Source organism: Anguilla anguilla, chromosome 7 (assembly GCF_013347855.1).
Source record: "Anguilla anguilla isolate fAngAng1 chromosome 7, fAngAng1.pri, whole genome shotgun sequence".
Classification (NCBI taxonomy): Eukaryota; Metazoa; Chordata; class Actinopteri; order Anguilliformes; family Anguillidae; genus Anguilla; species Anguilla anguilla.
The window spans coordinates 656766-682500 of record NC_049207.1 but is presented as its reverse complement, the minus strand read 5'-3'; the positions used below and the strand labels follow the sequence as shown (position 1 = coordinate 682500).

The window sequence follows — 25735 nt, the reverse complement described above, 5'->3', positions numbered from 1 at the left end:
CTCTGAACTCAGCCACGCCCACCACCCTGAGGCCACTCCCACCACCAGCCCTTTCTCCGAACTCAGCCACGCCCACCACCCTGAGGCCACTCCCACCACCAGCCCCTTCTCTGATTTCAGCCACGTCCACCACCCTGAGGCCGCTCCCACCACCAGCCCTTTCTCTGAACTCAGCCACACCCACCACCCTGAGGCCACTCCCACCACCAGCCCTTTCTCTGAACTCAGCCACACCCACCATCCTGAGGCCACTCCCACCACCAACCTTTTCTCTGAACTCAGCCACGCCCACCACCCTGAGGCCACTCCCACCACCAGCCCCTTCTCTGAACTCAGCCACGCCCACCACCCTGAGGCCACTCCCACCACAAGCCCTTTCTCCGAACTCAGCCACGCCCACCACCCTGAGGCCACTCCCACCACCAGCCCCTTCTCTGAACTCAGCCACGCCCACCATCCTGAGGCCACTTCCAGGGTCACACCTGATTCCCCGCCGGTCTCTACCAGGGCAGCTCACCTGTCGACAGTAAGCTACGCCCCCTCACCCTAGAGATGCATGTGAATGTGCATTTCTGCTTGTATGTCTGTGCACAAGTATGTGTGTGTTTGTTTTTTGTCATGTGTGTTTGTATGTTTGTGTGTGGGTATGGGTGTGTGTTTTTTTCTTGTGTGTGTGTGTTTGAATGCACACATTTCTGGTCTTAGAAGCGCATTGGGGTTACATGTTCTTACGCTTATTTTTTAGAGGAGACCGTCACCTCAGACAGAGCATAGAAGTCTAAACTGGTAAGTCAAGTTTATTTGTAAAACACATTTAAAATGACTGCCGTCAACTGCCACATCCTGCCCTGGCAGGTTCTGGTGTGTTGCTCAAGACCTTGATTAGCTGAGTCAGGTGTTCAAGTGCAAGACTAGAGCCAACCCTGTAGACACAATGGCCCTTTGTTCAGCAGACTGCACATTGATTTGCACTGCTATGACAAAAACTTCTTCAGGTGGTCCCGAAGTGTATGATTGGTTGTGCTCCTTTCACTGCTCTCCAGTGATTACTGCAGTTAGAGTGCCAGCAGTGACCTTGAGCAGAAGAACTGAAATGTAGGTCACATGTTTCCCCGGGTCACATGTCTGGGGAACAAACACACCTGAGCTTGTGTTTTTAATCATGTCTCCATCCCCTCCCACTGTCCCAGGAAACCATCTCCAGTGTTGGAAGCCCTAGATCCTCTGGGCCCTGAGTGAGTCTCTAAGTCTGTTTCCAGGGTGACAATGAATCTCTAAGTCTGTCTCCAAGGTGATAATTAACCTCTAAGTCTGTTTCCAAGGTGACAGGGAGTCTCCATGTCTGTTTCCAGTCTTATAGCGAGTCTCTAAGTCTGTTTCCAAGGTGATAATTAACCTCTAAGTCTGTTTCCAAGGTGACAGGGAGTCTCTATGTCTGTTTTCAGTCTGATAGTGAGTGTCTAAGTTTGTTTCCAAGGTGACAGTTAATCTCTAACTCTGTTTCCAAGGTGACAGGGAGTCTCTATATCTGTTTTCAGTCTGATAGTGAGTCTCTATGTCTGTTTTCAAGGTGACAGTGAATCTCTAAGTTTATTTCCAAGGTGACAGGGAGTTTCAAAGGCTGTTCCCAAGGTGATGCAGTCCCTGTCTCTGCTCTTCATAGGAAGGTGAACGCTGACACACCAAGGCTGAACTTCTTGACCCTCTTCTTCAATAAATTCTCCCTGGAGAAGAAGGTAGACGATTTCAGTGTATTCCAATGTACTGTCCACCCAGCCCAATCCCGTTTAAATCCAGTCATACTCTAGGTCTGAAACCACAGTTCCCCATCTGTCTAATCCAGTCTTTCAATACAGTCCCCCACAATATTGGGCGGTGTAATGTTGGGTTCATTGCAGTAATGTTGGGTTGTGTTGTATTTATGTTGGGTTGTGTTGTACTTATATTGGGTTGTGTTGCAGTAATGTTTGGTTGTGTTACAGTAATGTTGGTTTGGGTTGCAGTAATTTCAGGTTATGTTGCAGCAATGTTGGGTTGTGTTGCAGTAATGTTTGGATGTGTTACAGTGATGTTGGATTGAGTTACAGTAATTTTAGGTTGTGTTGCAGTAATGTTGGGTTGTGTGGCAGTAATGTTGTGTTGTGTTGCAGTAATGTTGGGTTATGTTGCAGTAATGTTGTGTTGTGCTACAGTAACGTTGTGTTGTGTTGTGGTAATGTTGGGTTATGTTGCAGTAATGCTGGGTTGTATTGCAGTAATGTTGTGTTGTGCTGCAGTAACGTTGTGTTGTGTTGTGGTAATGTTGGGTTATGTTGCAGTAATGCTGGGTTGTATTGCAGTAAGTTGGATTGTGTTGCAGTAATGTTGGGTTGTGTTACAGTAATTGTGGGTCATGTTGCAATAAATTAAGGTTGTATTATAGTAACGTTGGGTTGTGTGGCAGCAATGTTGTGTTGTGTTGCAGTAATGTTGAGTTGGGTTGCGATAATATTGGGTTGTGTTGCAGTAATGTTGGGTTGTGTTGCGGTAATGTTGGGTTGTGTTGCAGTAATGTTGGGTTGTGTTGCGGTAATGTTGGGTTGTGTTGCAGTAATGTTGGGTTGTGTTGCAGTAAGTTGGGTTGTGTTGCAGTAATGTTGGGTTGTGTTGCGGTAATGTTGGGTTGTGTTGCGGTAATGTGGGGTTGTGTTGCAGTATCGTTTCTCAGACCTGGAGGAGCTGCACCTGTCCATCAGCTGTCTTGCCCTCATCTTTACCTGTGTGTTCGTGGTCCACATGCTGGTCTCCCAAAAGTGAGTGCTGTTCCCCAATCCCAGGGCTCGGGCTCATTCCCGGAGAGGGGTAGGAAAGGAAGTGGGACAGTCACATGGACTCTGACCTGATGTGTTTAAGCAGTCACTGTAGAGACCCCCTCCCCCACTCCTCCCCTCTCTGCCCCTCTCCCCCACTCCTCCCCTCTCTGCCCCTCTCCCCCACTCCTCCCCTCTCTGCCCCTCTCCCCCACTCCTCCCCTCTCTGCCCCTCTCCTCCCTCCCCTCAGGAACGCTGCTCTGGGAATCTCATACGGTGTCACCTTCCCTGTTCTTGTGTTCCTGCTCTTTATCGTCTTCACTGGATACCTGCAGGTAACTCTGAGCTTTTGTGTGTGTGTGAGTGCATGTGGTGTAACTGTGTGAGCGTGTGTGTGTGTGTGTGTGTGTGTGTGTGTGTGTGTGTGTATGTGGTGTAACTGTGTGTGTGTGTGTGTGTGTATGTGTATGTGGTGTAACTGTGTGTGTGTGTATGTGGTGTAACTGTGTGTGTGTGTGTGTGGTGTAACAGTGTGTGTGTGTGTGTGTGTGTATGTAGTGTAACTGTGTGTGTAACTGTGTCTGTTGCAGCCGTGGCGCTCTAAGATGCCTCAGGGTGTGCAGTGTGTGACCTCGCTGTCACAGCTCGTCTCCACCAGGGCGGCGCTGCGACTCTTCCTGGTTTCCTTCTGTGTTCTGATCACTCTGCTCATGGCCATCCTTAACTTTGTGAGTTCCACCCTGAACACCGTAGGCCCTGAACACCATACACCCTGAACACCGTAGGCCCTTAACACCATACACCCTAAACACCTTACACCCTGAACACCATACACCCTGAACACCGTAGGCCCTTAACACCATATACCCTGAACACTGTACGCTCTGAACACCATACACCCTGAATGCCGTACACCCTTACCACCATACACCTTAAACACCATACACTCTAAATACCATACACCCGGAACACTATACACCCTGAACACTGTACAAGGTACAGTTAGACACTCAGACTGAGTTACAGTTAGACACACTCAGACTGACTGAGTTACAGTTAGACACACTCAGACTGACTGAGTTACAGTTAGACACTCAGACTGAGTTACAGTTAGACACACTCAGTCTAAGTTACAGTTAGACACTCAGACTGAGTTACAGTTAGACACTCAGACTGAGATACAGTTAGACACTCAGACTGAGTTACAGTTAGACACTCAGACTGAGTTACAGTTAGACACACGCCAGGTTTGGTAGTTTCGTGGTCTGTGGTAACCCCATTTACATTGACATGGGCCGGGCAGCACAGTAAGGGGTGTGTCAATAGAAGCATGTGGTGTTGTGCAAGTTTGGTGTTGAAAAATAACCAATCTGAATATTTTATTTAAGATCGGCTTTTTTAAATGCATGCTGTGTTCGTATATGCAATCCAATGATGGCTATTTTGGCAATGCATCTGCATGGAGTTAATAGTGTAAGCTACTTGAAAAATAGACACAGAGAAGGTGGGGGATCAACTCTACACTCATCAAATAGTGTAAGATACGCTTTTGTCAAAATCGTGGATACTTATTCCATAAATTGAGTCCAGAACACATTGGCAACTTGCTTTTAATTGTGTATTTGGCTGGACTAGGTCAATGAACAAACTTTTGGAATGAACTTTTGAAACGTTTCAGAGGTTTGTACAGGTCGGGTGGTTCAATAAAATACAGCTCTCAGAAAGTCAGTGTATTTATTTATTTATTTATTTATTTAGCAGGGACAGTGGGTAGCCACTTGGCTGTCACAGAATTAGCTATCAAGCTATATTTCACAAGCCAGCTTCATTTACAATTGCACCAAGGCCTGGAGTCGCAAAATTACAAAAAATGAGCTGGACACACCCTAATTCCCTGCTTCTTGCATTACTGCTAGCGTTTGACTGGAAAAATAGGGCACTCAAACTGAGTGAGACAAGGTAACATGCTGAGAAGTGACCTTTGACCTCTGTTCACCCAGTTCTTCCTCCCCGAGCCCAGTTGTTCCAGTTTCCCCCAGAATGCATCAGTGCTGGAGACCTTCAAACTCTACACTGTGCCAGTGAGTACCATGCATGATGGTGATGATGATGATGATGATGATGATGATGATGCTGACCTGGCTCTCTGTCTCTCTGTAGTATTACCTGTACACATGTTTGCTGGCCATGCTGGGGGTGGTGGTGTTTGTCAGAGTGTGCCAGGAGGTGAAGCTCTTCCTGGCCACACTGGCTGTGGTGGTCTACCTCGCTCTCTTCCTCCATGTCTATGCCCTGCGTTCTGAATGCTACATCCACCAGCTCTACAGCAATGGAAGCCAGTATGACATCACCTGTGTGTGTGTGTGTGTGTGCGTGTGTGCGTGTGTATATGTGTGTGTGTGTGTGTGTGTGTGTGCGTGTGTGCGTGTGTATATATGTGTGTGTGTGTGTGTGTGTGTATTTGATAGTGTATTTGAGTGCATTTGATAGTGTATTTGAGTGTATTTGCGAGCATTTCATAGTGTATTTGAGTGTATTTGGTTGTGTATTTGAGTGTATTTGATAGTGTATTTGAGTGTATTTGATTGTGTATTTGAGTGCATTTAATAGTGTATTTGAGTGTATTTGCGAGCATTTCATAGTGTATTTGAGTGTATTTGATTGTGCATTAGAGCGCATTTGATCGTGTATTTGAGTGTATTTGATTGTGCATTTGAGCGCATTTGATCGTGTATTTGAGTGTATTTGATTGTGCATTTGAGCGCATTTGATCGTGTATTTGAGCAGCTCTGTTTTCACTCAGGCCAGCTGTGCTGAAGGAGCCCAAGGTCATGGCTGGAATCTGGCTTTTCGTTTTCTACTTCACTATCCTCATACTGATCCGACAGGTAACCAATTACAACCCAGCACTATGTCTGAAACCAATCACAGCCCAGCAATGTATGAATATATCCAATCATACATATCTCAGCACTGTATGTGTGTGAGTGTGTACATGTGTGAGAGAGAGAGAGAGAGCATGTTAAACTTTGTTGCCTGTGTTCCAGGGTGAGGTGGCGTGCCGTGTGGAGTTCCTGTTGGGGCAGCGTTTTCAGAAGGAAAAGGAGACCATGGAGACCATCCAGAAGGCCAATGAGCTGCTGCTGCATAATGTCCTGCCCATGCATGTGGCAAAGGTCTTCATGGACAAGGCCCACTGCAACCAGGCAAGTACTGACCACAACCAGGCAAGTTCTGACTACAACTATGTAATACTGACCACAACCAGGCAAGTACAGGCCACACTGTTTGTTGTTGTAGTATTTGTACAGCCAATCTGTGTGTGTGTGTGTGTGTGTATGAGAGTCTGTGTATGTGTGTGTGTATGTGTGTGTGCGTGTGTGTGTGTGTGTGAGTGTGTGTGTGATGTTGTGTTGTGGGTTGTTGTAGGATTTGTACAGCCAGTCTGTGTGTGTGTGCGTGTGTGTGTGTGTGATGCTGTGTTGTGGGTTGTTGTAGGATTTGTACAGCCAGTCTGTGTGTGTGTATGTGTGTGCGTGTGTGCGTGTGTGTGTATGTGTATGTGTGTGTGTGTGTGGGTGTGTGTGTGAGTGTGTGTGTGATGTTGTGTTGTGGGTTGTTGTAGGATTTGTACAGCCAGTCTGTGTGTGTGTGCGTGTGTGTGTGTGTGATGCTGTGTTGTGGGTTGTTGTAGGATTTGTACAGCCAGTCTGTGTGTGTGTATGTGTGTGCGTGTGTGCGTGTGTGTGTATGTGTATGTGTGTGTGTGTGTGGGTGTGTGTGTGAGTGTGTGTGTGATGTTGTGTTGTGGGTTGTTGTAGGATTTGTACAGCCAGTCCTGTGAGTCAGTGTGCGTGATGTTCGCCTCGGTGCCGCAGTTCTATAAGGAGTTCTACACAGAGAGCAGTGTGAACCACAACGGGCTGGAGTGTCTCCGCGCTCTGAACGAGATGATCGCCGACTTTGATGAGGTAGCCTGCCATGTCCTCTCTCGCCAGCACTACCACACACACCCTCCACACACCCTCCACACTCCCTCTACACAGAGGAAATTAAGGTTTCTGTGAGGTTTGGGTGTAAGCAGTGTCTGTTCCTCTATCAGCTCCTGGCCGAACCCAAGTTCAGCAGTGTGGAGAAGATCAAGACGATTGGCAGCACATACATGGCAGCCACAGGCCTGACCAAGACTCACACAGAGGAGCGCCAGGTGACAGAGAAGCCTCCTAAGAAACAACAAAAACACAAATCTGCCCTGAAAGAGCCATTGTGTGTGAATCATGCTCTGAGAACATCCAAGCTCTGTTCAATTCAGATTACAATAAACCAATAAGAACTAATCTTTGTCTTCCCCAGCAGATGCCAATGAGCCATTATGACTTTACACAATGTACTGTGTGTTTGTGTGTGTGTCCTGCAGGACTCTAGAATGACATATAGTCATGTGCATACTATGGTGGACTTTGCATTGGCTCTGATGGGCAAATTAGAAAACTTCAACACACACTCCTTCAACAACTTCAAACTGAGGATCGGTATGTACACATGCTTTTTCAGTCTCACAATGAAAACGCTGCTGCACACACACATGCATAAGGATACTGAAGTCCTTGGGGTACTAAAGTACATAAGGGTACTGAAGTGCATAAGGGCATTAAAGTGCATAAGGGCACTAAAGTGCATAAGAGTACTGAAGTGCATAAGGGTACTAAAGTGCATAAGAGCACTGAAGTGCATAAGGGTACTAAAGTACATAAGGGTACTGTAGTACATGAGAGTACTGAAGTCCTTAAGGGTACTAAAATGCATAAGGTTTCTGAAGTGCATAAGGGTACTAAAGTACATAAGGGTACTGTAGTACATAAGAGTACTGAAGTCCTTAAGGGTACTAAAGTACACAAGGGTACTGAAGTGCATAAGGGTACTAATAATTGTCACTGCCTAACTGAACTGTGTTCTTGGCTATGAATAACTGCATGAAATGAGTATTGTACCTTATCGAGCCTGTGTTTTGTAGTTGTTCCAATGACCATGATATGCCCTTTTGTACGTCGCTTTGGATAAAAGCGTCTGCTAAATAAAGGTAATGTAATATAATGTGTAGGTACAAAGAAGCTCAGTGTATTTGCTGTTTCTGAACCTGGATTTTCTGGCTTGAGTCTGCTCCCTGGAAGTAGAGGAGAGGAGACACTACACACCCTTGGGGGGCTCCAGTGCTTAAAGTCATAGGCTTGGGTAATCTGTTGCAAATTGTAATGGCCTGTGTTCCACATTGCAAAAAATCATGAACTCAGAGACACAAAGACTGTTTGACTCCAAGTTGTGATAACTTGTCATATAGCTTTTGTAAAATGAAATTAAAGGACCAACAAGTGATTTGATACCCCACCTAGTGTCCAAATGAGAGAACTGCAATCCCAACTGAAAGCATGACATCACCTGGCTAGTTGCTTTTGATCAAAACTCCGCCTTACCAGTGGTTGCCAGGTTCTCCCATAACCTGCATTGTTGTGCAAGGCGGTGGTGCAGTGCTGAACATGGTGTGACAGATAGATGGCTATCTATCTGTCTAGGGTTGGTGGGGCTTAGGGTTGGGCCTAAGTTAGTGCTGGTTGGCCTTAGGGTTGGGCCTAAGTTAGTGCTGGTTGGGCTTAGGGTTGGGCCTAAGTTAGTGCTGGTTGGGCTTAGGGTTGGGCGTAAGTTAGTGAAGGTTGGGCTTAGGGTTGGGCCTAATGTTTCCATGACAGGCCAGGACAAGGCAGCAGGTCAATACTCATTCAAGCACCCTGGGGTTCTTAGGTACAAGGATTGTCACAGCGGGTGTAGAACAGGCTGGTGCCTTACACAGGTGAAGTGAAAGGTACAGCCAGTTAAAAATGACTGTAACAGGGCCGGCTGTTTCTCCAGCTATCTGACTGCCTCATGCTCCTGTGTGACAGCGGGAGGGGTCAGGGGTCAATGGGTGGGGTCAGGGGTCAGCCACTGCTGTCACTACCTGTTGCCTAGGTGATGATACTGCGTGTCCAACTGACAACAGAGGTCAGGGTGTCAGGGAGCTTTGGGTTGTCGCTGAGTGCTGGGAGCTCGGGGTTAGTCCTCTGTGATTGGATACAGTCCTGGCCACACCCCCCGTGTGTGATTGGCTGGAACCCTTTTCCCGGGGTGAGCCTGTTTCACTGAGCGGGCCAGAGGAGAACCCCCCCCACACCCCCCACAGCCATGATCACATGATCTATAATGCTCATATCTGTCTGTACATGTACTGATGAAAATAAAGATCTCAGAAGTGCCGTATTCCTGTAACTTAACCACTCTGATTGGGGCAGGACTGAACCAGGGACCGGTGATCGCAGGGGTGATTGGGGCTCATAAACCCCAGTATGATATCTGGGGGAACACTGTCAACGTTGCCAGCAGGATGGATAGCACGGGGGTCCTGGACAAGATTCAGGTCAGAGAGGGAGGATGGTAGATGCTGTATGTAATTATGTGGTATATGCTTTATGTAATTATGTGATATATGCATAATGTAATGATGTGGTATATGTATAATGTAATTATGTGGTATATGTATAATGTAATTATGTGGTATTTGCATAATGTCATTATGTCGTATATGATTTATGTAATTATGTGGTATATGCATAATATAATTTTGTGGTATATGTTTTATGTAATTATATGGTTTGGCAGGTGACGGAGGAGATGGCTCAGGTGGTGCAGTCGCTAGGATACAGTGTGACTCTGCGGGGAGTCATCAACGTCAAGGGCAAGGGAGAGCTGACCACTTACTTTATCAACACTGACCACCACTGACCGCTACTGAATGCTACTGACCACTACTGACCGCTTCTGACCACTACTGACCATCACTGACCGCTACTGACCACTGCTGACCACCACTGACCGCTACTGATGGGTACTGACCACCACTGACCATCACTGACTGCTACTGACCACCACTGACCATCACGGACTGCTACTGACCACCACTGACCATCACTAACCACTACTGACTATCACTAACCACCACTGACCATCATGGACCGCTACTGACCACCACTGACCATCACTGACCACTACCGACCACTACTGACCGCTACTGACGGCTACTGACCACCACTGACCATCACTGACCGCTACTGACCACCACTGACCATCACTGACCACTACTGACCATCACTAACCACCACTGACCAACATGGACCGCTACTGACCACCACTGACCACTACTGACCACCACTGACCACGACTGAGCACTGACCTCCACTGACCTGACTACTGACTACTACTGCACTTACTCTCTGCATATCGCAGCACTGACTTCCTCAGTACTGACCACTGATTAAATCCTTTTTCCATCATTGATGGACAACCCTGCAGTGCTGATCTGCGCCACCACTGGCCCACTCGCTAACAGAGCGTCCAGCACTGATCCACTCGCTAACAGAGCGTCAGCACTGATCCACTCGCTAACAGAGCGTCAGCACTGACCCACTCGCTAACAGAGCATCAACACTGACCCACTCGCTAACAGAGCGTCAGCACTGACCTACTCGCTAACAGAGCGTCAGCACTGACCTACTCGCTAACAGAGCATCAACACTGACCCACATGCTAACAGAGCATCAACACTGACCCACTCGCTAACAGAGTGTCAGCACTGATCCACATGCTAACAGAGCGTCAGCACTGATCCGCTCGCTAACAGAGCATCAACACTGATCTACTCGCTAACAGAGCATCAACACTGACCCACTCGCTAACAGAGTGTCAGCACTGATCCACATGCTAACAGAGCGTCAGCACTGATCCGCTCGCTAACAGAGCATCAACACTGATCTACTCGCTAACAGAGCATCAACACTGACCCACATGCTAACAGAGCATCAACACTGACCCACTCGCTAACAGAGCATCAGCACTGACCTACTCGCTAACAGAGCATCAACACTGACCCACTCGCTAACAGAGCATCAACACTGACCCACTCGCTAACAGAGCATCAGCACTGACCCACTCGCTAACAGAGCATCAACACTGACCCACTCGCTAACAGAGCATCAACACTGACCCACTCGCTAACAGAGTGTCAGCACTGACCCACTCGCTAACAGAGCATCAACACTGACCCACTCGCTAACAGACTGTCAGCACTGACCCACATGCTAACAGAGCGTCAGCACTGATCCACATGCTAACAGAGCATCAACACTGATCCACTCGCTAACAGAGCATCAACACTGATCCACTCGCTAACAGAGCATCAACACTGATCCACTCGCTAACAGAGCATCAACACTGATCCACATGCTAACAGTGTCAGCACTGATCCACATGCTAACAGAGCATCAACACTGACCCACTCGCTAACAGAGCATCAGCACTGACCCACTCGCTAACAGGGTGTCAGCACTGATCCACATGCTAACAGAGCATCAGCACTGATCCACATGCTAACAGAGCATCAACACTGACCCACATGCTAACAGAGCGTCAGCACTGATCCACTGAAATGTATATTTAGAATGACAGGAAAGAGTTTTTGTTTCAGCTCGATGAAATACTTGAACTTCATAATTATCGCTCTTAACATGAGGTTAAACACTCTTGGTAAAATTATTTAAATATGAAGGATCATTTAAAACACTGCCTACTGTATGTGAATGCTAAATATGAATTTATTTAATTTGTATTTTTATTACAAAACATTAAATATTTAATTTCATATAAAATTGTTGTCTGTAATTTGTGATGTTTCAGATTTCATGTTGTGATTCGGGCCATCAGTTTGCCTCCACCATGTGACCTGCAGGGATTTAAACTTGTATTTCAATATTTATCCTCTAGAGGTCGCCATAGACACTTCAACAGCATAGTCAAGTATCACAGTTTCTGATTTAATTATATTTATATTACAGGCATTTGGCAGACGCTCTTATCCAGAGCGACGTACAACAAAGTGTATAACCGTAACCAGGGACAAATGTGTTGAAAACCCTAGAGGGAAGTACAGTTCCAAGTGCAGGGAGCGACCGCGTAGTTTAACTTGGACTCTTTAGGTTAATCTGTTGAACACAAACAAAAGCAGCAACAAAGCAGTCTATGCAAATAATACAAGCAATAATTGAACAAGTACGAATGAGTGCAATAACTAAAATAAACTAAAATAAACAGCTTACCTAGCTACATACCTAAGCTTACATAGCCAATTAGAAATTGAGACATTTATTTTTAAAAACAAATAGTTGATCTAATATAGGGAGAGTCCGAATGTTAAGCGGACATGGGTTTAAGTTTAGGCAAAATTAAAATTACTAAGAATTTTTTTCTACAGACAGTATGTATATAACCAATTGTAACAATAATCTGCAATAAATAAAACCAAATAAGTTACATAGTCCTGAATATATTAAAAGCTATTTTGGCTGACGAATGTGGAAAGCATTCTGACAGTTACAGAGAGAATAACTCTTGTTTCGTCGATTTGTTATTGATAATAAATTGGCATGTGTCGGGTTTTAATTCAGGGTGCTTGCGCATACACAGGTCCAGGGTCAGACAGTAGAAGTCCTGCCGTGCATTTCTTCTGCCCACCAGCTAAATCAATTGATTTCGCTAATTACGTCCACCTCCTGGCCAGGCGATTGGGATAAGATCCTGGGTAGGACCATAACTTTTTAAACCGGTATTTCCCAACTCTGCATGCTCACGTAGGCTTCAGTATGTGCCTGTTTCCTGAAACGGAGTTTCCACGATCGGGTGTTCAGAAACGCTGGAATTTCCCTCACTGCGAAGCCACACCCATAACCAGCTCCCATTGGGCTAAGTTAAGACCAGCTAAACTTTCCCTGCACGACATTTGTCCCCGCCCATGTCCATCACAGAGCTTCCTGCTTCTTAATACGAGTGAATTTGTTTTGCGTGCGTTCGAAGTGTATAAACTGCAAGATGGCCATATAAAAGTAAGTGACTTCAACTTTATAATTAACCGAATTTATTATGTAATTAGTCTCGATTATACCGTATACAGTTGCAACACTTGAATGATTCATTTTTCAGCAAATTAAGCGTAACAATGCGGTTGAACATTTCGCTATCAGCATGTAGCCAGCTACCTAAATGAGTTAGCTGACTTTGTAGCTGTTGATAACCTTATTAAGAGTACCTCTGAAGTATCATGCGTATTTTATAAGTCTCAGTGTAGCTAGTTTATTTATCGGTATCGATAGCTTGATATTCACCTATCAAACTGATTGTAGCGATGTACTGAAACTCCCACGGCAGTATATTGGATATAGAACCCTTACTTCTGCCCATTAGAGATTAGACTTTCTTTGTAGTTGGCGCAGTACTATTTGTTAGCGCTACTGGCCGGAACGTTATCTGGGTTGACTCACTTACAAGCAGGTAACACAAACCCACCTCGTTCAGTTTGATGGTCTATCTGTCACTGCAACATCTGAACCATTCCCAGGTATTTCAGTGGGACGGGCTTGGTGATGGGCAGGGCCTCTGACCAGCAGTAGCAGTGTACTTTGTACCGGGAGATCACGGTAATGTACTGACCACAAACAAACTTACGCATTCAGTTTGAAACTTAAGCCTGGCACAGTCACTCAGACTAACACACTTAGACCTTGAATCATGTCTGGAGCTGCTGATCGCACCAGGAGGCCACGTCCCCAAAAGATGTACATGGTGGAGTCTGAACATAGGGTACAGGACCAGCTGGAAGGCACCATCCGGCTGGCACGGGGGAGTCTGTGTGTGATGCAGGAGGGCGGAGCCAGGAGGAGCAGGAAGGGGGACCAGTTGTGGGTGAAGGTAAGGAGGGGCTTTCCTCATTTCAGCTGTCAGGCTGTCAGTCAGTTAGGTGAAAAGGTAACCTCTTCCAAAAGAAGTCATTTGCTACTTCATGTAACAGAGAAAGAAAACATTAGATCTGTCTGAGGGCTAATTTCATTAGAAGTTTAGATAAAATATCTAATATAAATGTCTGTTATGGAAGTAATGTAGGATCAGTTTGTATTCAGAAGTTAAATCATCAGCACACAGTTGCCAGGGTGTAGAGTTTGAAGATTGATTGTAGTCTGTGGGGCCCTTGGCGCGATGATGAAAGTGGGCCCCACAATAATAAATAATAAAAATGATAAATAGAAAAACAGCACAGGGGGGCCCCTTAACCACACCATAGCCCTAGGCGGTCGCCTTTACGCTCTGATTGGACGGACCGGGTTAGGGTCATTCTCTCCCTCTCTCCCCCTCTCTCTCTCCATCTCTCTCTCTCTCTCTCCCTCTTTCTCCCCCTCCCTCCCTCTCTCTCTCCCTCTTTCTCCCCTCTCTCTCTCCCCCCCTCCCTCTTTCTCCCCCTCTCTCTCTCTCTCTCCCTCTTTCTCCCCCTCCCCCCCCTCACTCTCTCGCTCTCTCTCTCTCTCTCTCTCTCTCACTCCCTCGCTCTCTCTCTCTCTCTCTCTCTCTCTCTCTCCCCCCCCTCCCTCTCGCTCCCTCTCTCTCTCCCAGGTGCTGGACTCTGGCTCGTTGGTGAAGCTGGACAGGCAGGTGTTGCTGGAGGTGCCCGCTGACCTTGCGGGCCTGCTGGAGCCCGTGTCAGACCCAGAGGCCCGTTTCCAGCTGTTCGTCAGACCCCAGCAGCTGCAGCGATTCGCTGCCCTGCCTCTGGGGGCGGAGCTGTGTGTAAAGATGGGCCAATCGGGGGAGCTGGCGCCGGCGGTTCTGCGGTACCAGGGGACGCTGGCCACCGGCAGCACTGCCGTGTATTTCGGGGTCCAGTTGAAGGTGAGCTCCACATAGCCTGGTTTGTTCTTTGGTTTTTTGCTGACTCTTATTTGGTGAGAGTTCTTATTTTATTTTCTGTTCATGTTTTCAGTTTTTTGATTTCAAGCTTTTGTTAAGGCGGTGGACTGGATACAGATGTTGAGACTGGATACAGGTGTTGAGACCTGTTTGCCTGATTTATGCCGGATGATGAATTATTACTCTCTCTCTCAGTTTCATTCCTTTTGCGCTCTCTCTCTCCCATCACTCTCTCCTTCTTTCTTCCTGTCTCTGGACCTACTTCATTTTATTTAAAATGTATGTGCTTTACTGGATTTGGATGTAACTAGCATATAATGGCAAGACGCAAATGCATGAAATGATTGAGTGACCGCCATATTGGGGTAATGCAGTACTGTAGTAATGAGTTAATGTGGTAATGGGGTAATGCGGTAATGCAGTAATGGGGTAATGCAGTAGTGTAGTGATGCGGTAATGGGATAATGCAGTAATGTGATAATGTGGTAGTGCAGTAATGAGTTAATGTGGCAATGGGGTAATGCAGCAATGGGGTAATGCAGTAATGTGTTAATGGGGTAATGCAGTAATGCGGTAGTGCAGTAATGCAGTAATGCGGTAATGCGGTAATGGGGTAGTGCAGTAGTGTAGTAATGCGGTAATGCAGTAATGTAGTAATGCGGTAATTGGATAATGGGGTAATGCTGTAATGGCTCTGTTCCCCTCATAGGGCTGGGCTGCTGGGCGGGGGAACAGTAATGGCTCCTATAAGGGTCACCAGCTGTTCCACTGCCCAGAGGCGTGTGCTGTGTTCGTAGCGGCTAGTCGCCTCGTGCTGCGGTCGCCATCCCACGCCAGCAACATAGGAAGAGAGGCAGGGGGTAACCATGGAAACGGCCAGAGTCCCATTCTGCCCCGAACTGCAGACTCCGCCCCCAGCCCCACCCCTGTGCTGCAGGTAGGCCAGAGTGTGTGTTTGGGGGAGGTGTCAGAGGCTTAGCCCCGCCCCTGTGCTACAGGTGGGCCAGAGTGTGTGTTTGGGGGAGGGGTCGGAGCCCCTGGCTGCCTAATGTAACTAGCTAAAAGTAATGTTACTTACAGGTTCAACAGAAAACTCTGCTTCGCTTTTCATCCCCACACTTCAGCTGATGCCACTGAGGAAAACCAATTCCAAGGCTGTCTCTAGGTTTTGAATGAGGCCTGTCAGCTTGAATTTTTGCTTTGCTGTAACTTTTCTTCTTAGCATCAGCCATTGCGGAAGCATATTAGCGGCAAACACTTCGTTGGAGACTGATCCCAAACCACAGGCTCTGTACCCACGCCCAGAAACGTCCCAAACACAGTTTAGAATAACAAATACAGGGAAAAGGTGCATGATTTATTTTACAGTATTTTCGGGTGAAAACTCCTGCATAGTGTGCCTTTGACTCTGCTCTCTCCTGTGCAGGACGGGTCAGTGGGGTCCTGCGATGGCTGGTTTAAGGAGCAGAAGCCGGGCCCAGGGCCCTCATCTCAACCTGCCCCCCTGTCCCCTGCCTCCAAGGTATCTCCAGGTACAGACACACCTGCTCAAACCTCGCTCTTCAGGTAGACACACTTGCTGAAACGCCGCTCCCTACCTGTGGAAGCCCTGCTTGTGTAGAACAGAAAGGCTGAGTACCATTCTGCTTACGCACTGCATTACCTGCTGGGTTCCCAGGGCTTCCCTGGGCAGCCTTACTGAGCACCCTGTGGTTGGCTGCTGTGTCAGGCAGGGCCAATAGGCACACAGCCTCACACTGAGCTCCCTGTGGTTGGCTGCTCTGTAAGGCAGGGCCAATAGGCACACAGCCTCACACTGAGCTCCCTGTGGTTGGCTGCTGTGTCAGGCAGGGCCAGTGAACACACAGTCTCACACTGAGCACCCTGTGGTTGGCTGCTGTGTCAGGCAGGGCCAATAGGCACACAGCCTCACACTGAGCACCCTGTGGTTGGCTGCTCTGTAAGGCAGGGCCAATAGGCACACAGCCTCACACTGAGCTCCCTGTGATTGGCTGCTGTGTCAGGCAGGGCCAGTGAACACACAGTCTCACACTGAGCTCCCTGTGATTGGCTGCTGTGTCAGGCAGGGCCAATAGGCGCACAGCCTCACACTGAGCTCCCTGTGATTGGCTGCTGTGTCAGGCAGGGCCAATAGGCGCACAGCCTCACACTGAGCTCCCTGTGATTGGCTGCTGTGTCAGGCAGGGCCAATAGGCACACAGCCTAACACTGAGCTCCCTGTGATTGGCTGCTGTGTCAGACAGGGCCAATAGGCACACAGCCTCACACTGAGCTCCCTGTGATTGGCTGCTGTGTCAGGCAGGGCCAATAGGCGCACAGCCTCACACTGAGCTCCCTGTGATTGGCTGCTGTGTCAGGCAGGGCCAATAGGCACACAGCCTAACACTGAGCTCCCTGTGATTGGCTGCTGTGTCAGACAGGGCCAATAGGCACACAGCCTCACACTGAGCTCCCTGTGATTGGCTGCTGTGTCAGGCAGGGCCAATAGGCGCACACTGAGCTCCCTGTGATTGGCTGCTGTGTCAGGCAGGGCCAATAGGCGCACAGCCTCACACTGAGCTCCCTGTGATTGGCTGCTGTGTCAGGCTTACCTCGTGTTCCCCCCTCTCTTGCAGAACAAAGACCTCCGAACCACCGACTCAATATTAACCCTTCCCACAATTCTTCACCTCCACTGGTCAGCATGCCCCAGGCCCCGCCCTCCCCTACCACTACCAACCAATCCCGACGCTCACATCGTCCGCCACCTCCTGTGTCTCCCTCTAAGACCGGGCTGGAAGTGGGCGGTGACTGTGCAGAGGAGGCGGTGCTTGAGATGGAATTGGAGGTGGGATCAATGGTGGAGGTGAAGGACCCGCCCCTGTACGGGGTGATCCGCTGGATTGGCCAAATCAACGGCATCCCTGAGCATGTGGCAGGACTGGAGCTGGTAGGTCTGTGTGTGTGTGTGTGTGTCTGTCTGTCTGTCTGCATGTGTGTCAGAAATGGTGTGATGTACTTACCTACACAAACTACACACACACACAAACACGCACATACACTCACGCACACACACACAAACACACACACAAACACAGACACACACGCACATACACACACACACACACACACAAACACGCACATACACACACACACACACACACTCAGGCTGTTTTTATGTGCACAGGACCAGGAGCTGGCTGCAGCTACAGATGGCAGTTACCGTGGAGAACGTTACTTCCGTTGCCCTGCCAACAAGGGGCTTTTCGTCAAACTGCGGAACTGTAGAAGGGACTCCCGCTTCCCTGCCCCCGAGACACCAGCCAATCAGGTGGAGCGCTGCAACTCCATAGGTGAGTGGAGCTTGTTTTTTCTTGCAGATGTCTTGAGTACAGCACGACAGGCACCTGTGTCTTCCTGTGCATTCTGTTTGTTTAATGTGCTGTGGTACAGCTGGTGCTGTAAGACATGTACGAGGTGATGCAGGTGTTTGGTAATGAAGGTGTAGAACAGCTGTACTGCTGGTGTTTGGTAATGCAGGTGTAGTGCAGGTGTTTGATAATGCAGGTATTGTAATGCAAGTGTTTGGTGACACAGGTATTGTAACACAGGTGTTTGGTGACGCAGGTGTAGCGCAGGTGTTAGGTGACGCAGGTGTAGCGCAGGTATTGTAGTGCAGCTGTAGCGCAGGTGTTGTAACGCAGGGGTTGTGTGTGTTGGCAGCGTTTGCGGAGTGGGTGAGTGAGCGGGTGGAGGAGCACACCCCGCCCTTATTTGGGGACGAGGCGAGCGAGCGCTACAGCGGGAGGAAGCGAGGGATTCAAGGTCACCTCAACTCCTGCTACCTGGACGCCTCCCTGTTCAGGTGCCCCTCCTCCTCTGCCCTCATTCCCTTCCCTTATGTCCATTCTGCGTCCCCTCCTCGCGTCCTGTCCTGCTCCTTCCCCTCCTCGCGTCCTGCCCTGCTCCTTCCCCTCCTCGCGTCCTGTCCTGCTCCTTCCCCTCCTCGCGTCCTGTCCTGCTCCTTCCCCTCCTCGCGTCCTGTCCTGCTCCTTCCCCTCCTCGCGTCCTGTCCTGCTCCTTCCCCTCCTCGCGTCCTGTCCTGCTCCTTCCCCTCCTCGCGTCCTGTCCTGCTCCTTCCCCTCCTCGCGTCCTGTCCTGCTCCTTCCCCTCCTCGCGTCCTGTCCTGCTCCTTCGCTCCGCCCAGTGAGACACGAGGACGGAGGAATCAAGGCAGCCTGTACTGGGCAAATGGAACCTCTCTCTCCTCTCTCCCTCTCTCCCCCTCCCTCTGTCCTCCCCTCTCCTCTCTCAGATTTCAAATTCAAAATGCTTTATTGGCTGACAAGATATATTGCCAAAGCAAGAACATATACAAAGGAATGAACGTATACAAAGGAACACATAAACATAAATCCAAACAAATGATGTACAAATATAGGCCTATCCTAATATGCTCACTGGTTGTCCCTCTGTGGGTGGCAAGCTGTTACGTAGCTTGCGGCTAGTCCAGGTCATTTTCTGTGTTCCCTTATTAAATAGGGTAGCTTTTGGTGGTGTCATTTAAAGTTTCAAATTGTGGGCATATTTTTATGAATTTGGGGTAGAAATTCTCCCTCACAACATGTGGAACTTAGCAGCTTCGTCTCCACCGCTCCCTAACTGCAGTGGGAGCACAGTCTGTCCTCTCTGGGCAGCCAGGTCTGCCTGTGTCGGCCTTTTTCGATGGCCAGGCTGTGCTCACTGAGTCTGTACATTGTCAAGGTTTTTCTCTGCTTGCTATCTGTCACCATGGTCAGGTAGTCAGCCATGGTGTAGAGTCTGTTTAGGGCCAAATAGCAATTAAGTTTATTTTGGATTCTTGTAATTTCTTTCCAATAAGCCAAATATTTTTATGTTCATTTCATTATAATTGTGTTTGGTCGAATTCTCTGAGCTAGGAGGATGTCACTGTCCTGCGACTGTTTATTATTAGTTGTGTTAGTATTTACTTCAGTGAGTCCCAGGACCAGTTGACTAAGGGTCTCTCTCTCTCCCTCTCTCCCTCTCAGTGCGTTCTCCTGCTGTAGTTCTCTGGATTGGGTGCTGTTTTGCCCCTCTCGGCCACAGGATGGCCCGAACCGCAGCCGTACCCAGGACCTGCTCCGATGCGACATCGTCAACCCACTGCGCAGGTGAGTCTGCCTCTGCGCAGGTGAGTCGGTGAGTCTGTGCCTCCGCGCAGGTGAGTCTGTGCCTCCGCGCAGGTGAGTCTGTGCCTCTGTGCAGGTGAGTCTGTGCCTCTGTGCAGGTGAGTCTGGTTTTGTGTGTGTTTACAGGTATGTGTGTCTACAGGTATGGGTATGTGTGTGTTTACAGGTATGGGTATGTGTGTGTTTACAGGTATGGGTATGTGTGTGTCTACAGGTATGGGTATGTGTGTGTTTACAGGTATGTGTGTTTACAGGTATGGGTATGTGTGTGTTTACAAGTATGTGTGTTTACAGGTATGGGTATGTGTGTGTTCACAGGTATGTGTATGTGTGTGTCTACGTGCATGTATGTGTGTGTTTACAGGTATGGGTATGTGTGTGTTTGCAAGTATGTGTATGTGTGTGTTTACAGGTATGGGTACGTGTGTGTTTGCAGGTATGTGTATGTGTGTTTACAGGTATGTGTATGTGTGTGTTTACAGGTATGTGTGTGTTTACAGGTATGTGTATGTGTGTTTACAGGTATGTGTACGTGTGTGTTTACAGGTATGGGTACGTGTGTGTTTACAGGTATGGGTACGTGTGTGTTTACAGGTATGGGTACGTGTGTGTTTGCAGGTATGGGTACGTGTGTTTACAGGTATGTGTATGTGTGTGTTTACAGGTATGGGTATGGGTATGTGTGTGTTTACAGGTATGGGTATGTGTGTTTACAGGTATGGGTATGTGTGTGTCTACAGGTATGGGTATGTGTGTGTTTACAGGTATGGGTATGTGTGTTTACAGGTATGTGTATGTGTGTGTTTACAGGTATGGGTATGTGTGTGTTTACAGGTATGGGTATGTGTGTGTTTACAGGTATGGGTATGTGTGTGTTTACAGGTATGGGTATGTGTGTGCCAGTAAGACAATGGCTCTACGGAAACTTCTGGAAGCAGAGAGCCGTGACACTGGATTCACCTACCAGGAGAAAGGTCAGTGTGTCTCCTCCCCACCCTGTCTGTACCCACCTCTCCTCCCCACCCTGTCTGTACCCACCTCTCCTCCCCACCCTGCCTGTGCCCACCGCTCCTCCCCACCCTGTCTGTACCCACTGCTCCTCCCCACCCTGTCTGTACCCACCTCTCCTCCCCACCCTGTCTGTACCCACCGCTCCTCCCCACCCTGTCTGTACCCATCTCTCCTCCCCACCCTGTCTGTACCCACCTCTCCTCCCCACCCTGTCTGTACCCACCTCTCCTCCCCACCCTGTCTGTGCCCACTGCTCCTCCCCACCCTGTCTGTACCCACCGCTCCTCCCCACCCTGTCTGTACCCATCTCTCCTCCCCACCCTGTCTGTACCCACCTCTCCTCCCCACCCTGTCTGTGCCCACGGCTCCTCCCCACCCTGTCTGTACCCACCTGTCCTCTAGATTGGAGGGTGATTTGTGTTTACGGTCGGAGGCCATGCCTACCTGCCCAGGTGTGAAGAGTGTTTCCAGAACATTCCTACTCTGCCTCGGAATATGGCAGGGAATCTGGAGGCGAATGCACGTTCCGAACAAGTTTTTATTTTTATGTTTTAGTTTTACAGAAAGGTATTTTGTTGAATGTAGTTGTTCTGGGTGTGAAGATGCCCCCTCTACCCCCCCTTTCAGACCCAGAGGAATTCCTCAATAACCTGTTCCAGCTGCTCAGAGTGGAGCCACTTCTGAAGATAAGGTGACGTACCTCTTAATGGTAGTGTTAGCATTAGCATTAGTGTTGGTGTTAGCATTAATGGTAGTGTTAGCATTCGTGTTGGTGTCAGTGTTAATGGTAGTGTTAAAATCGCCATTAGCGTTGGTGTAGGTCTTTATGTTATTGTTTATGGTCCAAAGGTCAGGCAGTCTCCAGACTCAGGAATGTCACCTGTACCAGCTGTTCCCTCCCTCAGCCCCACCCTCCTCCCCAAGCCCCTCCCCCCGGGGTGCCTGCCTCAGAGTCTCCACAGTGCAGGCCCTGCTGGAAACCTCTTTCCACCACGCTGGGCTAAAGTTTGCAGAGGTAACCATGGTGACACAATCACACGACTGCACAGTTACACAACCACACAACTACACAGTCCCACTACTTCCTGTGTCTGTGTGACTTACTGTGAGCTGTTTCCTGTGTCTGTGTGAGTGACTGTGAGCTGTTTCCTGTGTTGTGTGAGTGACTGTGAGCTGTTTCCTGTGTTTGTGTGAGTGACTGTGAGCTGTTTCCTGTGTCTGTGTGAGTGACTGTGAGCTGTTTCCTGTGTCTGTGTGAGTGACTGTGAGCTGTTTCCTGTGTCTGTGTGACTTACTGTGAGCTGTTTCCTGTGTCTGTGTGAGTGACTGTGAGCTGTTTCCTGTGTTGTGTGAGTGACTGTGAGCTGTTTCCTGTGTTTGTGTGAGTGACTGTGAGCTGTTTCCTGTGTCTGTGTGAGTGACTGTGAGCTGTTTCCTGTGTCTGTGTGAGTGACTGTGAGCTGTTTCCTGTGTCTGTGTGACTTACTGTGAGCTGTTTCCTGTGTCTGTGTGAGTGACTGTGAGCTGTTTCCTGTGTTTGTGTGACTGACTGTGAGCTGTTTCCTGTGTTTGTGTGAGTGACTGTGAGCTGTTTCCTGTGTTTCTGTGACTGACTGTGAGCTGTTTCCTGTGTAAGGCTCCCTCCTGCCTGCCCCTGCTCATGCCCAGGTTTGGGAAGGACTATAAGATGTATGACGCCATCATCCCCTCTCTCTGCCTGGACATCACTGACCTGCTGGACCACAGTAAGGCACTGTCACACAGACACTAACACAGTCACTAACACACAGACACTAACACAGTCACTATCACAGACACTAACACACAGTCACTAACACAGTAACTAACACAGACACTAACACACAGTCACTAACACAGACACTAACACAGTCACTATCACAGACACTAACACACAGACACTAACACAGTAACTAACACACAGTCACTAACACACAGACACTAACACACAGACACTAACACAGTAACTAACACAGACACTAACACAGTCACTAACACAGACACTAACACAGTCACTATCACAGACACTAACACACAGACACTAACACACAGTCACTAACACACAGACACTAACACACAGACACTAACACAGTAACTAACACACAGTCACTAACACACAGACACTAACACACAGTAACTAACACACAGACACTAACACAGTCACTAACACAGACACTAACACACAGACACTAACACAGTCACTATCACAGACACTAACACAGTCACTAACACACAGACACTAAGACAGACACAAACACACAGTCATTAACACAGACACTAACACACAGACTCTAACACACACTGTCACACATTCACAGTCACTGTCACACAGACACTGTCATATATACATATTTGTAGCAGTTTGTGTGATGTGAGTGCATTTAACGGGTGTATTTGTAACAGGTGTGTAAAGGTGTAGTGACTGGGTTTGTCTCTCCAGCTCTCAGGCAGTGCAGTATCTGTCAGTCTGTGGCAGAGTGGGAGTGTAATCTGTGCTACAAGGACCCTGATATCACACCTGGCTGTCTCAAACAGTACTGTCACACCTGTAACACACAGGTAACTGTCACACCTGTAACACACAGGTAACTATCACACCTGTAACACACAGGTAACTGCCACACCTGTAACACACAGGTAACTATCACACCTGTAACACGCAGGTAACTGTCACACCTGTAACACGCAGGTAACTGTCACACCTGTAACACACAGGTAACTGTCATACCTATAACACACAGGTAACTGCCACACCTGTAACACACAGGTAACTGCCACACCTGTAACACACAGGTAACTGCCACACCTGTAACACACAGGTAACTATCACACCTGTAACACGCAGGTAACTGTCACACCTGTAACACGCAGGTAACTGTCATACCTATAACACACAGGTAACTGCCACACCTGTAACACACAGGTAACTGTCACACCTATAAAACACAGGTAATTGCCACACCTGTAACACACAGGTAATTGCCTCATCTGTAACATACACATAACAGAATACCTATAACAGATAGTGAAACTCCTATAACTGGGAATTCCTATACCTGTAGCATACCTGCTAACTGCCCCACCACATGTGGGCTCCCTGCATCCCAAAAAATCACTTGTGCTGTTACCAACATGGTGACTAACTTTACTGTCTTCTCTGCAGTTAAATCTCTCTCCTCCCCACAACCTCTCCCTCCCTCTCTCTCTCTCTCTCTCTCTCTCTCTCTCTCCCAGGTACACAGTCATAGAAAGCGTGTATCACACAGGCCAGAGCGACTGAGCGTGCCTGAAGGCCCGTGGGCGGGATCAGTGCATGGCACTCGCCAGCGATTGGTTCTCTTTGCTGTCACATGCATCCAGACCAGCCACTATGTGAGCTTTGTGAAACATGGACCCCTCCCCACTGACTGGCTGTTTTTTGACAGCATGGCTGACAGGGAAGGTGAGAGGTCAGGGTGTGGTCAGGTATTTAGTGTACTTCTGAGTGCAGTGTGTCTCTAACAGAGTGCAGTGTGTCTGGTACAGAGTGCAGTGTGTCAGTCACAGAGTGCAGTGTGTCTGGTACAGAGTGCAGTGTGTCTGGTACAGAGTGCAGTGAGTCTGGTACAGAGTGCAGTGTATCTGGTACAGAGTGCAGTGAGTCTATTACAGAGTGCAGTGAGTCTGGTACAGAGTGCAGTGTGTCTGGTACAGAGTGCAGTGAGTCTGGTACAGAGTGCAGTGTGTGTCACAGAGTGCAGTGAGTCTATTACAGAGTGCAGTGTGTCTGTTACAGAGTGCAGCGAGTCTATTACAGAGTGCAGTGTGGCTCTAACAGAGTGCAGTGTGTCTGTTGGAATGCAGTGTGGTTCTTACCTCCATACCTTGCCTAGGTGGAGAGAATGGATTCAACGTGCCGCAGGTGACGGCGTGTCCTGAGGTGAGCCGCTACCTGAGCTTATCGGAGCAGGAGCTTGGGAACCTGGACCCCGCCCGTCTCCATGGCGCCGCCCGCCGGCTGCTTTGTGATGCCTACATGTGTCTCTACCACTGCCCTCAGCTCAGCCTGTACAAGTGACTCACACACACACACACACGCACTCACACGCGTAAACACACACACTCACACGCAAACACACAAACACACACTCACACACGCACACACACTTAGCACTCACACGCACACACACTCACATGCGCAAACACACACTTAGCACTCACACACACTCACACGCACACACTCACATGCGCAAACACACACACACTCACAAGCAAACACACACACACTTAGCACTCACACACACACTCACATGCGCAAACACACTTAGCACTTACACACACATTCAGACCTCACACACACTCACAAGCAAACACACACTCACTCACACACACACAGCACTCACACACATACACACACACTCAGCACTCACACACACTCTCTCACACACACACTCAGCACTCACACACATACACACACACACTCACACACACACACACACTCAACACACAAAAACTTGTATATACATATATAAACCCACACACACAACCTCAATATTCCCACAAACATACACACACAGTCACACATGTGCACACACACACACACACATTCAACAGACCTCCTCCATACCATCAACAAATACTCTTAAATGCGAAGTTTTTGTTGTTCAATGGTTCATCCATTTCATACTGAAATATGATGTATTGTCAGTGTCTCTTTGACCCCATCCTAACTGAACACAGAGCATTTTATAAATAGCTGTATTATATTCTTATATCCATAGATAAGTATAACATGTATGCAACAGGATTGAGATTTTTTTTTTTTTTTCATGTGTATTTTATGATTTTTAAAGGATCTGCATGACTTTTTTTTTTTTACAAATCTATTCTTATACATGTAAAGCAAATAGCTTTTATATTGCAGCACATTT

The 25735-nt window shown here is 48.2% G+C and overlaps 2 protein-coding genes across 3 annotated transcripts in view; both read left to right on the top strand.

The window, feature by feature from the left end:
• LOC118232297 (adenylate cyclase type 2-like) overlaps nt 1-11096 on the top strand; it is an 18951-nt gene extending 7855 nt beyond the window's left edge. Inside the window, exons 9-24 of one of the 2 annotated variants that reach the window (XM_035427175.1) lie at nt 1-526; nt 746-786; nt 1191-1235; nt 1664-1736; nt 2695-2792; nt 3041-3125; nt 3381-3518; nt 4791-4871; nt 4951-5129; nt 5594-5678; nt 5838-5996; nt 6612-6761; nt 6893-6997; nt 7208-7322; nt 9114-9238; nt 9481-11096. The exon at nt 1-526 is cut by the window's left edge and continues 137 nt beyond it. In XM_035427175.1, coding sequence (XP_035283066.1) covers nt 1-526; nt 746-786; nt 1191-1235; nt 1664-1736; nt 2695-2792; nt 3041-3125; nt 3381-3518; nt 4791-4871; nt 4951-5129; nt 5594-5678; nt 5838-5996; nt 6612-6761; nt 6893-6997; nt 7208-7322; nt 9114-9238; nt 9481-9603 — 2128 coding nt within the window. In that variant the 3' untranslated portion in view covers nt 9604-11096. Of the gene's footprint in view, nt 527-745; nt 787-1190; nt 1236-1663; nt 1737-2694; nt 2793-3040; nt 3126-3380; nt 3519-4790; nt 5130-5593; nt 5679-5837; nt 5997-6611; nt 6762-6892; nt 6998-7207; nt 7323-9113; nt 9239-9480 lie in introns of those variants that run through there. The other variant, XR_004766246.1, reaches the window with a different exon arrangement.
• A 1553-nt stretch (nt 11097-12649) lies between these two features.
• Nucleotides 12650-24954, top strand: si:cabz01101003.1 (ubiquitin carboxyl-terminal hydrolase CYLD). The gene is made up of 17 exons (XM_035427176.1): nt 12650-12752; nt 13265-13343; nt 13425-13614; nt 14311-14586; nt 15314-15541; nt 16031-16136; nt 17241-17554; nt 17792-17957; nt 18328-18469; nt 19656-19778; nt 20679-20770; nt 21435-21498; nt 21657-21822; nt 22444-22552; nt 23266-23384; nt 24060-24267; nt 24698-24954. Exons 3-17 carry the CDS (start codon nt 13435-13437, stop codon nt 24880-24882), a joined length of 2478 nt encoding a protein of 825 aa, XP_035283067.1. The 5' UTR covers nt 12650-12752; nt 13265-13343; nt 13425-13434; the 3' UTR covers nt 24883-24954.
• Nucleotides 24955-25735: the final 781 nt, after the last annotated feature.